The 15,265-nt window shown below is 41.7% G+C and overlaps 1 protein-coding gene across 1 annotated transcript in view; it reads left to right on the forward strand.

Annotated features, from left to right (window-relative positions):
- The window catches only part of USH2A (usherin), a 1,035,348-nt gene that overhangs the window by 765,425 nt on the left and 254,658 nt on the right, over positions 1–15,265 (forward strand). Inside the window, exons 50-53 of the mRNA XM_089684798.1 lie at positions 3,811–4,034; positions 8,720–8,930; positions 10,964–11,161; positions 14,922–15,073. Of these exons, the coding sequence (XP_089540924.1) occupies positions 3,811–4,034; positions 8,720–8,930; positions 10,964–11,161; positions 14,922–15,073 (785 nt within the window). The remainder of the gene's footprint in view (positions 1–3,810; positions 4,035–8,719; positions 8,931–10,963; positions 11,162–14,921; positions 15,074–15,265) is intronic.

Consider the following 15,265-nt stretch of genomic DNA (forward strand, 5'->3'; position numbering starts at 1 on the left):
GTAGTTAGACAGTGCCAAATAGTTACTCTACGGTTTGCAGGTGCTGACAGAAATTTTCAAAGATTCAGTTTCCTCCTCCAGAGTCACTTATTATGTGTTTAGCTTGTGCTGTGTCTCAAGGTCAGCTAAAAAAAAAGGTCAGTTTGAATGGGTAGATCAGTGTGTGATCAATGCGTGGAAATGTTTGTGATTCTTAAGCCTTGAGTTATCAGTTCTACAAGCTCTTTTCAGGAATGGACTGGACCCCTCCACCGCTAGGGGTCCCCATAACCGCAGCTATGGATGTGGTTACCCTTTTGGTTGCATGGCATTTCTCAAAAGCTGGTTTCCTGTTGGTGAAAACAGTGGACCATGTGGTCTAGTCTGTGCTGAAACAGCTACTTGTAGTCTCCATTCGGAATGTGCACAGGTTTGGTCCAAACTTAGGTTTGGTTTAGACTGAACCCAGGAGCAAGATGTCACTCCAGCCAAATCAGTCCCCAGTCAGCTGCGGCATAATTTGGATAATGTGGCCATGTGTCTGTAATAAGACAATGTCATTGACCAAATATGGGGCAGCACAGTGACTAAAATGTTAGCACTTCTGCCTGGCAGCACTAGGGTCCTTGGTTTGTATCCTAACCACGGCACCACCTGCCTGGAGTTTGCATGTTCTCCCTGTTCTTACACGGGTTTCCTCCCACACTCCAGACATGCTGGTAGGTTCATTGGATCTATCTAGCTTGGCCCTAGTATGTGTATGTATGAATGTGAGTTAGGGACCTTAGATCGTTTGCTGCTTGAGGGTTAGGGATTGCTGTGAATGTACAATATATATGTATATGTAAAATGCTGCATAAATTGACAGCGCTATATAAGTACCTGTAATAATATGTGGTTGTAATACGACAATGTCATTACCCAAATATGGCCATGTAGCTGTATTAAGACAATGTCATTACCCAGATATGGTCATGTAGCTGTATTAAGACAATGTCATTACCCAGATATGGTCATGTAGCTGTATTAAGACAATGTCATTACCCAGATATGGTCATGTAGCTGTATTAAGACAATGTCATTACCCAGATATGGTCATGTGGCTGTATTAAGACAATGAGGAAAGAAAAAACAGAGGGCGAACAGGCCTAGTGCATAAAAAATGTTTAATAAAAAATAAAGTATGTGTTGTACTCACAAACGACAATATAGTCAAGGCACATCATAAAGAACAGCTGGGTCAACACCGCGCTGAGTAACAGTCTGCAGACAGTCCTCTTCCTCAGAGTCAGTGGCTCTGAGGAAGAGGCAAGTCCTCGAAACGCGTCAGCCTTTTGGATGTCTATACTCCCTATTGCGGACTGTTACTCAGCGCGGTGTTGACCCAGCTGTTCTTTTATGATGTGCCTTGACTATATTGTCGTTTGTGAGTACAACACATACTTTATTTTTTATTAAACATTTTTTATGGTAATGCACTAGGCCTGTGCGCCCTCTGTTTTTTCTTTCCTCATTCAGTATATTTGGATTTCCCCGGTCCATTTGAGGGCAGCAAGGTGTGCATGTTCCAGGACATTCCTTATGTGGTTGTAGCCTGCATCGAGTCCATCCCCAAGCGCAGGAGCATTTGTGTTTGCTGGTTCTTTGTATTAAGACAATGTCATTACCCAGATATGGTCATGTGGCTGTATTACCACTGACCACTGACCACTACCATTGACCAAATATGAACATATGGCTGTATTAGGATAATGTCATTGAACAAATATGGGCATGTTATCATATTACGTCAGTAATGTCATGAGCATTCCCATCCATTTGCAGCTGTAGGGTGGGAAATGCCCTGCTCCTGGCTGATTGGGTGGTGATTTGACAGAAGTGACAGCTTGCTTCTGGTTCAGTCTGAACCTATCTTCAGACCAAATTTTTGCTCACTCCTAGTCTCCATCAGGAACCCATGTAACAGGGCAACAAAGCAGGTGTACCAACCAGGAGATGGGGACAGAGCATTTTCACCCTTTATCAAGAAGTGTCAGAACAAGTACCTCCAGGGCAAGGTCCTCATTAATTATTATTATTTATTTATTAGTATTTATATTGTGCTAACAATTTCCCCAGTGCTTTACAGTATATATTGAGCATTCCCATCAGTCCCTGCCCTCAAGGACCTTACAATCTAAGTACTCACATTCATACATACACATACTAGGGCCAGTTTAGATTGGTGCCAATTAACCTACCAGCATGTCTTTGGAGTGTGAGAAGAAAATGGAGTATCCGGAGGAAACCCACGCAGGCACAGGGAGAACATGCTAATTTTAACAAAAGCTATAAGTTTAGAAATACTGAAAATGATTTTTGAAGTATGATAATGATGATGACATGATAGCACTAATATAAGATTTTAGAGATTAAACTTAAACCTACATTAAATTGGTTCTAAAGCTTAAACATTTTTTATCTCAATCCCTTGCATTAAGGTCAAATATGTTTAGGCATTGGTATTGGCCGCTCACTCCCCCTTATAGTCACCTTAACCCTCATTTGATCCAACACTCTGCAGCTCTTCTCTCCCCTCACTTCTGGGTCTCACAGACTTTGCTGAAGCAGCTCCCACTGCTGTCAATCAAAGCCAGTGATGAGGGAGTAGAGGGAAGGGCTGAGTTCTGCCATATGTGTCAATAGACGCAGATGGCGAGGCTCTGGAATGAGCCTGCATGAGTGCCCCTATACAAAGCTGCTTCCTACTGGGGGCCAGGGTTGGATCTAGGGGGGTGATGGAGTGGGCTGTGCACCCCCAGATTTTAGTTGAGCCCCACCCCCAGGTCTCTGAGAGTGCATCCACTCATCCATGAGCCAGCTTTATAGGTGCAATTGCTGTAAGGGAGCACGCTGATGAAGACAGTTAATATAAGGGGCACTGTGATGGGACTTACCTGATGTAAGGAGGAAACCTGATTGGGAAAAGCCATGTAAGAGATCACTGTGATTTGGAATACCTGTCTCTGATGCAGACATGCAGACACATAATGAAAGTGGGCACTCTAATGGGAACAGTTAATGTATGTCATTGATGGGGGCACCTGATGTAAGGTGGCACTCTGATGATGACAACGTATGTAAGGGGGCTCTCTGATGGAGACACTGGATTCAAAGGAGCACTCTGATGGGACATTGGTTTTAAGGGGCATTTTGATGGGAACAGTTGATGTAAGGGAGGACTGTGATGGGGACACCTGATGTAAGGGAGCAGTCTGCTAGGGACCCTGATGAAAAGAGGCACTCTGATGGGTACCCTGATGTAAAGAGGGACTCTGATAGAGCACACATTCTGTTTAATCACCCTAATCTAATGACAGCCTCATACATACCAATGTTTCCCATGTCATGACACTGTGTGACAGACTGTCATTGACTCACACAGTGTTGATATTATGCCCCCCCAGACTTTTCTTTACTGCACCCCAAGATCATATGGGCTAGATTAGACCCTGATGGGGGACACTAGTCGGAGAAGAGGAGCCAGGAGCACCAGCAGACAACCTGATAAGAGGAGGTTCAGGGCCACTCTGTTCAATTCCATTGCACACAGCAGGTAAGTATTGACGTTTGTTATTTAGAAAAAAAAATCCTCCAAAACCACTTTGTGTTAAATCTTTAAAATCTGTTTTTTTTTCTGGAAAATGGTGGTTATTATCCAATGGATTTGTGGCTGTGGAATTAAATGTTAAGAAATAAATAAGAGGCTGAACCATGAGGAACATTGAAGCTTGCAACTTGCACACTGAAGTTCAGGCCATCACTGATGATGTGAATTGCTGTGTTTTGTAGGTTTGTCCTGTTGTGGCACCGACTACGTGAACATGTCAGAGACGATTTGCTGTGCAGCATCTAATGGACAATTTAAGGCACATCTAAAGTCAGATAATGGGACACCATTGAAATGCTGTGAAAGCGAGCTGATTACTGAAGAGGAGGAATGCTGTAGTGGAATTGGATATAATCCACTGACTCATGTTTGTTCTGGCAAGCTATCGACAGAAAACTTTACCAAGGTAATTAAAGAAAGCCAGCTCCTCTCTTCACTCACACAGCTATAGAAATGTACTTGGCAACACTTTCCGAACATTAAAGCTGAACACCAGGCACAAAAACTTTCATTTAACTTTATCTTTTAGTAGCCGCAGAAGATAAAAATCAAGTTGTGTGCACCAAATGTCTTTGTAAAACCAGATATTACCTTATAAAAGAAGCAGTGAGGTCGTGACTGTGCTGTATGTAGCCTGTGCACAGAGCAGAGCTGTGGGAGGGACCCAGCAGACTCCACCCACTACAGGCTGCCTGCAGAAAACTACAGGAGGGGGAGGAGACAAGACCAATCACAATACACAAAGAGAGAGCAGTAGTAACAGGCCTTTATTACAGAGGCAAAGTTTCACAATGGATTACTGCACAGATCTGGAAGAATGACACAATGACTTAAGTGGAGCTCCACCCAAAAGGGGAAGTTCCATTGTAAGTGGGGTCACTTTTATTCAGGGCTTTTTTTTCTCATAGAATAGGTGCAGGTACTCCCTCCTTTGAGTCACCTCTTGTCTCCACCCCTTACTCACCTCCGAGCACTGCCCCTTGGCTCCACCAAATTGGTTTCCCTTTTAGAGAATACAGAACCAAGTAATGATAACAATAAAAGAGGTAAAACACATTCCCTATAGCCAGCAACATTAGACCCCCTCCAACAACAATAGACCCTTCCCCCTTAACAAAATATCCTCACAGCCCTCTCCCTCAACAATAAATCACTCCCAGAAACAACTGACTCCCCCAGCAGCAACCCTGCTGGTAACAATAGATCCCCCAACAACAACAATAGATCTCTCCAGCAACAATAGACCCCCTGCAGCTCTGCTCTGCAACAATAGATCATCCAGCAGCCAGCAAAAATAGACACCCCAGCACCCCTTGCTATTAGATACATTCAATGTATTCCCCCATGTTCCCACTGAAAAAAAGTCCTGCCTTTATTTAACACTCTTAAAGTTTGTATACAAAAGTAGAGTAGTGTCACTGCTTTCAATTATTCACTTCTGCTTGGAAAATCAGCACTTGAGCTATGGAGGTTTGTAAACAATAGGGATTTTTTAACATAGCAGATAAAGAGAGCCTGGAAAACATGTGATAAGAACACTTAAAGCGCCACCTGCTGGCTGCATATGAAAATACAAAATATGCATTTACCTAAATAATGCATTTTTTTTACAATGTTTAACCACTTGCCTACCAGGCACTTATACCCCCTTATTTACCAGGCCAATTTTCAGCTTTCAGCGCTGCCGCACTTTGATTGACAATTGCGCGGTCATGCAACATTGTACCCATATGAAATTTTGATCATTTTTTTCTCACAAATAGAGCTTTCTTTTGGTGGTATTTAATCGCCACTGGGCGCTTTACTTTTTGCGCTATAAATAAAAAATTGCCAAAAATTAAAAAAAAAAAAAAGTTTCTTTGTTTCTATTATAAAATTTTTCAAACAGGTAATTTTTCTCCTTCACTGATGTGCGTTGATGAGGCAGCACTGATGGGCACTGATAGGCAGCACTGATGGGCAGCACTAAAGGGCACTGATAGACAGCACTAATGAGGTGTCACAGATAGGCGGCACTAATATGCAGCACTGATAGGTGACACTAATGATGGGTACTGATAGACGGCACTGACTGGCATCACTGCTGGGCACTGACTGGCGGCACTGACTGGCACAACCGCTGGGCACTGACTGGTGGCACTGACTGACAGCACTGCTGGGCTGCACTGGTGGGTGGCACTGGTGGGCAGCACTGGTGGGTGGGCACAGGTGGGTGGGCACAGGTGGGTGGCACTGCTGGGCACAGGTAGGTGGCACTTCTGGGCACAGGTGTGTGAAATTGCAGAGTGGCACAGGTGGGTGCACTGTTGGGCACAGGTGGGTGCACTGCTGGGCACAGGTGGGTGCACTGCTGGGCACAGGTGGGCGGAGCTAGTGGGCGCACTGCAGGGCACAGGTGGGCGGAACTTGCGGGTGGCACTGCTGGGCACCGATCATCAGGGCACTGATCATCAGTGCCCCGATGATCGGTGCCGATCCCCGCTCTGACAACTGTCGGTTCTCGGCAGTACTTTCCTCACGATCTGACAGCGTGTGGAAAGTGCAGCCGAGAACCGGCACTTGCATTTCCCTCTAATCAGCGTGTCATTGGACACCGCTGATCAGGTGGTAAAAGGCCGCTGTGATTGGCCTTTTACCACATCACGTGATCAGCTGTGTCCGTAGGACACAGCGATCACGGAGATCGCCGGGTGCGCGCCCCCTGGGGCGTGCAGGAGAGCGCGTTCTGGGGGGACGTCATATAAAGTCCACTCAGAACTGGCCGGCCGCAGTGCAGCCGTCATTCGGCTATCTGCGGTCAGCAACAAGTTAAAATGCAACTTTTTGGTCTTGACTATAATAAATAAATTAATTTATTTGATAAGAAAATGCTATACATACAGAGGCCCTTTATGGGCTTTCCTTGACTACTATGATTTAAGCTGCCTATATCAAAGTTTATAACAAATAATCACCTAACATTACCCATAAATTATGCAAGAAAGTGAATACCTACCTCCCCTGCTGCCTGGGCCACCATCCAAACTAGAGGAACCTGTAGCCCAAATCTTCCTCAGAAATCAACACTTCCCCAAGTGTCAATTCCCGTATCTCCCGCAGTGCTCACTGGTTTCTCCGTAGATTCCTATATCTCTACTAAGTCCTCTAGTGATGTCAACTTTGGTGGGAAGAGCCACTAAGTGAAGCAGGGGAGCAGGAGATTGACACTTCTGAAGAAGACTTCCACTCGTGATTTCGCTGAAGTTACTTTAAGTTTAATTAAAGTGATTCTAAAGGTTGTAATATTTTTTAAAATAACAAATATGTCATACTTACTTGTTCTATGCAATTGTTTTGCACAAGAGCAGCCCTGATCCTATTCTTTTTGAGTCCCCAGCTGGCAGTCCTGGCCAGCTGGGGACTCAGGGCAGTCCCCAGCTGGGCAGTCCTGGCCCACAATAGCAAGCCTCTTTCTATAGGGGCACTTGAGTAGGCTCGCTCCTGAGTCATTCTCCTGTGAATGGACATTGTCTATTCACACACAGAGCATGGCTTAGCCCCACCCTAGCTCTCTGCTCATTGGCTTAGCGGTTGTGATTGTCAGCAGCGGGAGCCAATGGCTCCCACTGCTATGAGCCAAGGAGGAGAGAGAGACCAGGGAGAGCCACGGCTCTCATGCACATTGCTGGATTGAGATGGGGCTCAGGTAATTATTAGGGGGGCTGGGGTGGACACAGGTTTTTTACCTTCATGCATAGAATGCATGAAGGTAAAAAAACTTCTGCATTTAGAACCACTTTCAGGAGGGTGTTAGGGATAGGGTTGGGCTTACAGGGAGGGTTAATGTGAGGAGGACCTTAGGGTAGGGTATTGCTTCCTAAACTGGGAGCTCTGCAGAGAACCATATCAATGCTGGGTTCCTGGCATGGAAAGATAATATAGGCTGTAATCAGTAATTAGTTAACTACTAGGAAAGGCCTATGCTATCCTCACTAGTAGTCAAATCAGGCTGCATATTGCCACCTTCATGCACTTGTAGGCCTCGGGATTAGAGGGTGAGCACCAAAATTCTGCAATTACAATATTTGTTATGCTCTTATGTTTATTATGCTTTTTGTAGCCTTATTGGGTTTGTGTAAATCCATTAATTGAAATGAGGAAGAATGGGTGCATGGACTGCGTTTATCATATAACATGCATTCATATCCTCTTCCCTCTAAGCAGGTTGTAGAATAGTAGTCTGTGGTTGTTCTGCATATGAAGAATACTGCTCTCAATAACAAACATGCAGTTACTAAGAAAATCTTGCAGCCCATAGGAAAGGGCATATCATTATTGTACGCCCAGAGCAGCATAAATGCAAAAAATATCTCTTAATGAATGTATTTTAAAGCGGAACTACACTGCATCTCAGCCCCATAAACCAAAAATAGTATTTAATTAATTTTTATTATTCAAAGTAATCTCCTCCATGCATCCATGCCTACATGCTTTATTTCGCTGAGAAATCACTTTGAAATACACCCCTAGCATTTCTCTCAGTGGCCATCTTGAGTAAGGGCAGATGATACATGTAGCATTTACTTCCTAGAATCCATCTACCCTTAGCTCATGCATGCAAAAAGGAGGGTGTGGTTAGCTGAGAACTCCCCCCGCGCCCACTCCCCCCAAAGACTCCTAGGATGTATGACATCATTTGCCTAGGCATGGAAACTAGGAAGTAACTGAAGAATTGTAAAAAAAATCAGGTTAAAACAAGTAAATATAATATAAGTTCCTATTTATTAATGCTAGTGCCATATGGATTAAAAATAGTCAATGTTGATCGAGAGACTGAAGTTCCACGTTAAGTACAAAATCCTAAACCTATTAATCTCACCAAACATTCATTTATGTTTTTATCTTTTTTTTTGCATTTCTGCTAAAGTTCCCCAAAGAGCCCCCTTCTAACTTCTCATTGTCAGTTGACATTCTGTCTGCATTATTTGAATGAACTGCAGTCATGGTTTCATACATGTATTCCATTATAATTAGATTTCCCTTTAAAACTGTTTAGAATAATTGTCCATCAATTTAAAATTTCAGATTTTGATTACATTTTTATTCATACAGGGGGAGATGTGCTATATGGGTACTTTATGTCCTGCATCCTTAGCTTCTACTGCACATTGTGGACAGTGCAATTTTGACACCTCCACCGACTCCTGCTTCTGGGTAAAAGGGAGCAAATTTAATAAGGGCAGCCTGATGGATGGAGACTCTGCTTGCCGAACAGAGGAAGACATTATTTACGTGGGGGACGCACACACCTATGTGTTTACTGGTAATATTTACATTAATTACATTTTAGTTATTGTAAAAGGACAGACGATTCTTAAAGTGTTTGCACACCCCAATAATTTGCTCCCTTTTTGTCTTTTCACCATAAATTGGTCTTTTCACCAAAAAATATCTGGTGAACATGTTGGAAATCCAATGAGCTGATAACTTCTTGTTGACTCTGCTACACTGTAATCCAGATCACTGTTATCATCCCTGCCCAGCTCATCTCTGTGGACTACAGAACATCTCCCTCCATTTTATAGAGATAGGAGGCAGAGAGGCGTACTGGAGCCCCAAAAACTTTCTGTCTTAGTGTAACAACACTGCTCTTCCATAGATACAATGTAGTAAATGAATGTTGTCACGTTAGGACAGAGGGATCACCATGTGAAAATAAAGTAAAAAAGCCTGAGGACTGGTAAGCTGCAAAATATTACATTTCTGTTCTTTGGCTAAATACATTTTAAAGTGTTACTAAACCCACAACAGTAAAATCAGTCTGTATATGCAGTAAAGCATGCTGGTTATACTTACTGTGGAACCTAAGGGGGTTAATCCTCTGCATTTTGTTTGATCTTGACTTATATGATCCTCCCCTTCTTCCAGTGTTCCTCTCTTTCTCCTGATAAAACATATCGTGAAGAGACACTCTACACATGCTCAGTTTGGTGTGTATTGCTAGAGAGGTTTTTTTTTTTTTGCTGATGAGAAAAGGTATTTAGCAGTTATTAAAGGTATTTAGCAGTTTACATTGACTAAAATAATTGCATTTCATGTTGTGTGTACTGTGGGATAACAGATATAGTGAATGCAGGGTCCGGGGAGACCAGATATAGTGAATGCAGGGTCCTGGGTTTAGTAACACTCTAAGTTGTTACTTTTTTTCTTTTCTCACTTTAAGGAAAGAAGCAGTATGGAATGGCATCCAATAAAGCCATTGTGAATACTTTTTTAACAATTGATAAATAATGTTGGGAGGCTATTTTTTTTTTTTTTTATAAGTTTATCATAAAGAGGAACTTCACTCATTTTTTTAAAGAAAATTAAAAGTCAGTAGCTGTCTTCTCACAGCCAATTCTTCTCACCATAGTGGGTCCTCGGTGCCGCCACTTTGGATTTGGAAGTTACAGCCAGCTACCCACTGCACAAATGCCAGATAGTACTGCACAGTGAGACTGGAATGTGTGACATGGCCCAGGAGGCTGTGCGCGGGTGAGCGGGGTCAGGATGAGCAACGTCATTCTTACCTAGATGAGATTTAATGAGATTTAAGGAAGTGGGGGCAGGTACCTGTAACAAAAAAGTGCCAAAAAACCCCTCAAATACTCAAATACTTAAATGTAATGGGAGGGGTGGATGGGGAATGGGATGAGCAGTATTTTCACTTTTAAAGTCTTAGTTCACCTTTACAGTAAAAATAAAATGGCAAACTGACACCCCCCACCTCACTAGTCAATGCTGTACTTACCTCTGGGGATGCCGAGCTGTTAGTGCCCTAACTGGTCCAGCAGGTTGGAGGATGTAGAATACCTGCGATTCTCCCTCTTCTCTGTACAGCACTTGGGACAGGTCAGAGCTTTTCACTGTGACAGAGCCGACCAATCAAAATCCATGTGGTCTTTCCCACAAGTGCTGCACAGAGAAAATCCGGGATTTTAGATTCCCGGACTGTTAGACCAGCTGCATGGGCACTGACAACTCAGCATCCCTGGAGGTAAGTACAGCAGGGACCACAGGGGTGGGGGGATGTCCAGTGTTAGTTCACCCTTTTATTTTTCCTTTAATGGTGAACTAACACTTTAACATCTTATAATGGGAAAATTATACTTTGACCATTTTCAATGGTGGGGACGTGGCTAAGTGCAGCATGTGAACAGACACTTCTCACAGGGTTCCCAACATTGATCCTGCATAGATCCTGCTCCCAGTGGTGTGGACTATTTTCAGGGAGGTTGCAATTTAGAATTAATTCTTTTTTCTTCCCTAAGCAATAAATGCAACATAATTCATCATTACAATATGTTCTGTTACTAGACAGCGGTTTACTTCCTTTTTCCACTTATGAATATCGAGTATTGAGCTGGAACAGTGCTGGTCATGGTTTTAGCTATGTGAGCCAATTGACAACTAATCAGGACATACCTCAGGGAATACGTCCACCAAAATGGTCCTTAGTGGGCAAGCATGAAGATGTGATTTCTGTGATGTGGGAGGAGCCCAGCAAATTAAACGGTATTGTTATATTTTGGATTCCAGATTTATTTTGATAGTTTGATATTTATACATGAAATGTCTTAGTAAGGCTTTAAAGTGTGTGTCCAACCAAAGCTTTTCTTGGATGGGGGAGGAAGGATTAGAAGCCCTGCCAAGGTCATTGACCATTGGAGTTCCTCTCAGTTCCAGCCCTGCTGACAACTTTTTTTTTACCAGACAGGAAGTGGGGGGAGTTCTACAACAGGAACAGAGACAGAAGAAAAAAATATTTTCTATAGAGAAGATTAGAACTCCTGCCAGGTTTTTATTTTTGGCTTCCTTTTTCTTGTAGATTTACCCTTTCTTCCTTTCTGGTGAAAATGTTGTCAGCAGAACAGGAAATGAGGAAAAATCTTTTTCTTTTTTAATAAATCTTCATTGAGCAATCATGAAAAAGAAAGCAACAGTGGTTTTGCATCAATTTAATTACATATAAAAGCACAATTTTCAGTATTATGCAAAAAGTGTTAGGCATAGCTTGAAGACCCGATGCAAAAGTTGACCTGGGGCCCCCCTTCACCCTGTGTAGCTAAAACCAGATACTCAGCGGGCCCCTGCCTAGCTGGCCTGGGCACTCTGAGTTAACTGAATTACCTACCAGGGTGTCGTGGCAAGCGCTTTTCCCCAGCGACACAGTTTAAAGCCTAATGTGACAGGGAGGCCGCACAGGCCCCCTGGAGCATAGGGGCAGGGTTCGCCATTGCGACCCCTGCAACTCCTCAAGCTATGTCCATGCAAGTTTTTAAAAAAAGTATATGCACAAAACACCTATCACATGGCAACAAACACCCCCATAGGAGTACAGATCTGACAGGCAAGGTAAGAGCATCGGAATCATTCTCACAGGATACATAGACACACAAATAGTATATTGTACCGAATAACATAAATAATATAGAACCTGGTGGTCCATCATTTGGGTTACTTGGTTGTTGATGGACCTGAAAACAAGGGTCCACTAGACAAAAGTAACTTCTATAAGGGCAAAATGTTCTTAAAAAATGGCTCAAGAAAAAAGGAAGGGTGGAGAGTAAAAAGAATAGAACAACAGAAAAGAAAAAAAAGGCAAGTCTGGGTTCAAAAGGATCTCTGCCCGCAGGGCAGACCTCCACTTAAAAACATAATTAGGTTAAAGGTTATAGAATCCTCAGAGGACCCCCCTCCCCCCAAGTAATTAGTACAATCCATGGGTCTCACACCCATAGCTGCCAATTTCTCACTGAACAGATATCAGGACATTTTTTATTTAACCTAGGCGATGGTGGGAACACCACATTTCCACACCCTCCCCAGGGTTTGTTTGACTGCTGTAAAAATAAAAGTCACCAATTTAAATTTTCTACGAGTGCAGACAGAAGGCTTTGAGTAACAATAAATTATATATAAAGGCTCCTGCTTTAATGTAAAACAAAAAGCAAACCTTGAAGGTACCCTCCTTAAAGTGAAAATTTAATTAATCACACTAATTGTGAGAATTGAAAAAGGGGTACGTGAAGCGCTAACACAATCAAAAACTCTACAAAATCAGCATTCACTTAGTAAATTAAAGTCCATAAATATGAAATATGATTAAGTAAAGTCCATCACATGCAATATGTTCACCCCATCGTGTATTTTAAAATGCATGTGATGGACTTTATTGGATTATATCATATATTTATGGACTTTAATTTACTAAGTGAATGTTGATTTTGTAGAGTTTTTGATTGTGTTAGTGCCTCACATACCCCTTTTTCAATTTTAAGTTGAGTAAGGCTTTGCAGGGATTTTAGGGCAAGCTCTTACCTGATAAGACTCTTGTCTTATACTCATGCATTCTCACCAAAATGTGAACAAAGGAAAATTATTTTAATAAAACCCAGGATAGCTGGCAAACCTGAATTCTAATCCTCCCCAATCTATCCAAAACTAGAAAAATGTTTTGCCTTCTCATGCACATGGGACACCGGAAATATCTCTTCTGGCAGCAAAAAAAACGCTTGATACTGGTATATGTGTGTACCACGTTTACCCACATTTACATGCGTTTATATGCGTTTACCCTCTTTCATTGGCCAGAATAAATCATTTATTCTGGCCATTGAAATGAAAAAACGCCCAAACACTAAACACACCTAGCATTTATACGCATTAACACACGTTTTGTCACGTTTCCTGTTTTTCTGTCAAAATACTCCTGTCCTGAATGTGACTCTTCTGTGCTGGACACTAGTAGGTAATTTTGTCCATGAAAATATTTTTGTCATAATTTTCATCAGTGGTATGTTTCCAGTAATGAAACTAAATGAAAGTTACTCAGAATTTTCTTCAGTTGACAAAAACTATGATGAAAATCAATTTCAATTTTTGGCAATGAACAAAAATGTGAGGAAAATGTGAGGGAGGGACATATAACACCTTAATCTGTGTTCAAACCTTAATACCAAAAATATTAACATGCCATTAGATTTTTTTTTACTCAAGCAGTATATAATAACTTTGAAAATGCTAGAGAAATGCTTAGATAATGCATGACAATTTAACTAAACCCAGTAGATTTTAGTTGACTAAATTGATTTTAGTCAACTAAAATGTACTGCAGATTTTAGACGACCAAAATACAACTAAAACTAAAACAATTCAGATGACTAAAATATGACTAAAACTAAAACTGCATTTTAGTCAAAAGACTATGACTAAAACTAAACCGAAATTTCAAGTCAAAATTAAGAGTGCTGGTCACATAGCATTTGCAAAAAGACACCAAAAGCCCGTAAACGTGAGTTTAGGAGCAGCATTGTGCATGAGTCCTTAGAGTACTTTTAAACCTGACAGGCTCACAAGGGCCAAAATGGGCATCAAATCCTGCTTCCAAAAATGAAAAAAAAAAAGAAGTGGTACACAAGATAAGAAAATCATAGGAGGAACGATCTGAATGTTAGTAGAGTGTTATAGACAGCCAATTCCAACGTTTCATATGAAAAAAAAACCGAGGGTGCAAGCTGGAAAATTTTCTTAGTGTATACTAGGCTTTAGACAGTTATAACCAAAACAAGTGTCCCCATTAAAAGAGTTTCTGAAAGTCTCTTAAGTTTCTACTTAGTCTGGATTTCCTAACACTTTCTGCTTCACTGACAATAGACATCTGGAAAAATAGTGAAAATCTCCCAATTAGAGCCACAAACAGAAATAAAAACCTTGCAGTTGAGTTCTAACTGCCCTCTATCCAAAACTGAAAGAAACAGTTTGGATTTAAAGCTGAACTCTATGCAGATATAAAAGACACAAATGAATGCAACTTTGTAATCAAATATACGTAATTGAACATATGTGTTAAATGCAAGCAGTGTAAGCACTTGTAATGTGAAGTACAAGGAGCCAATCAGTTCAAGTGCTGACAAGGAGCATGCTGACAGTAGGAGAAATTAGAGTGACATAGAGATGAACACTGTGCTGCTTCTCCTTTCACCGTCCAGTCACAGGCTGGGGCAGGTTCAGCATAACCAGGGCTCAGAGAAAGTGGGTTGAATGATGCTGACTATCAGACCAAGAACATCTAGTAGCAGAAATAAAGTATTGCGGGGGGAAAACTGACTTTGTTATTTCATATTTTAATGAGCATTCGTTTTCTTTTTCTGGTTATTTGTAGCAGAAGGTAAATGTTACAATAAAAAACAAAAATAAGTTTTCACTAAAATCATGCTATTGTTTCCAGTTAAAAAAAAGTATTTAAATACTGACAGTGTTTCTGTGAATGTAGGAATTGTTCATTATATACTCCTGCGGGATGGAACGGAGCGCTATAGGGGGATAGGACAAAGCTTTCAAGATCGTGGAGGGATACAACCCTTTATAGAGTATACTTACCAAATTCGAGCCTGCACTGTTGCTGGATGCCTAGACAGTGCTAAGGTAAGATTTTATTAATGGATGGCAAATAGCAATATAAAACCTATTTTATAAACATTGCAATTTTGTATCAGCACAGAATCAATCTAGAACTCACATCGAATCACTTCAGTCCTGCCTCGGGTTTGCTGCAAAATGGCCATTCGCTTCACCAGCTGACACAGTGGGGTTTATTTACTAAAGCTGGAGAGTCCA

This window comes from Staurois parvus, unplaced genomic scaffold, assembly GCF_062004578.1.
Source record: "Staurois parvus isolate SC_StPar_1 unplaced genomic scaffold, SC_StPar_1.0 ptg000357l, whole genome shotgun sequence".
Classification (NCBI taxonomy): Eukaryota; Metazoa; Chordata; class Amphibia; order Anura; family Ranidae; genus Staurois; species Staurois parvus.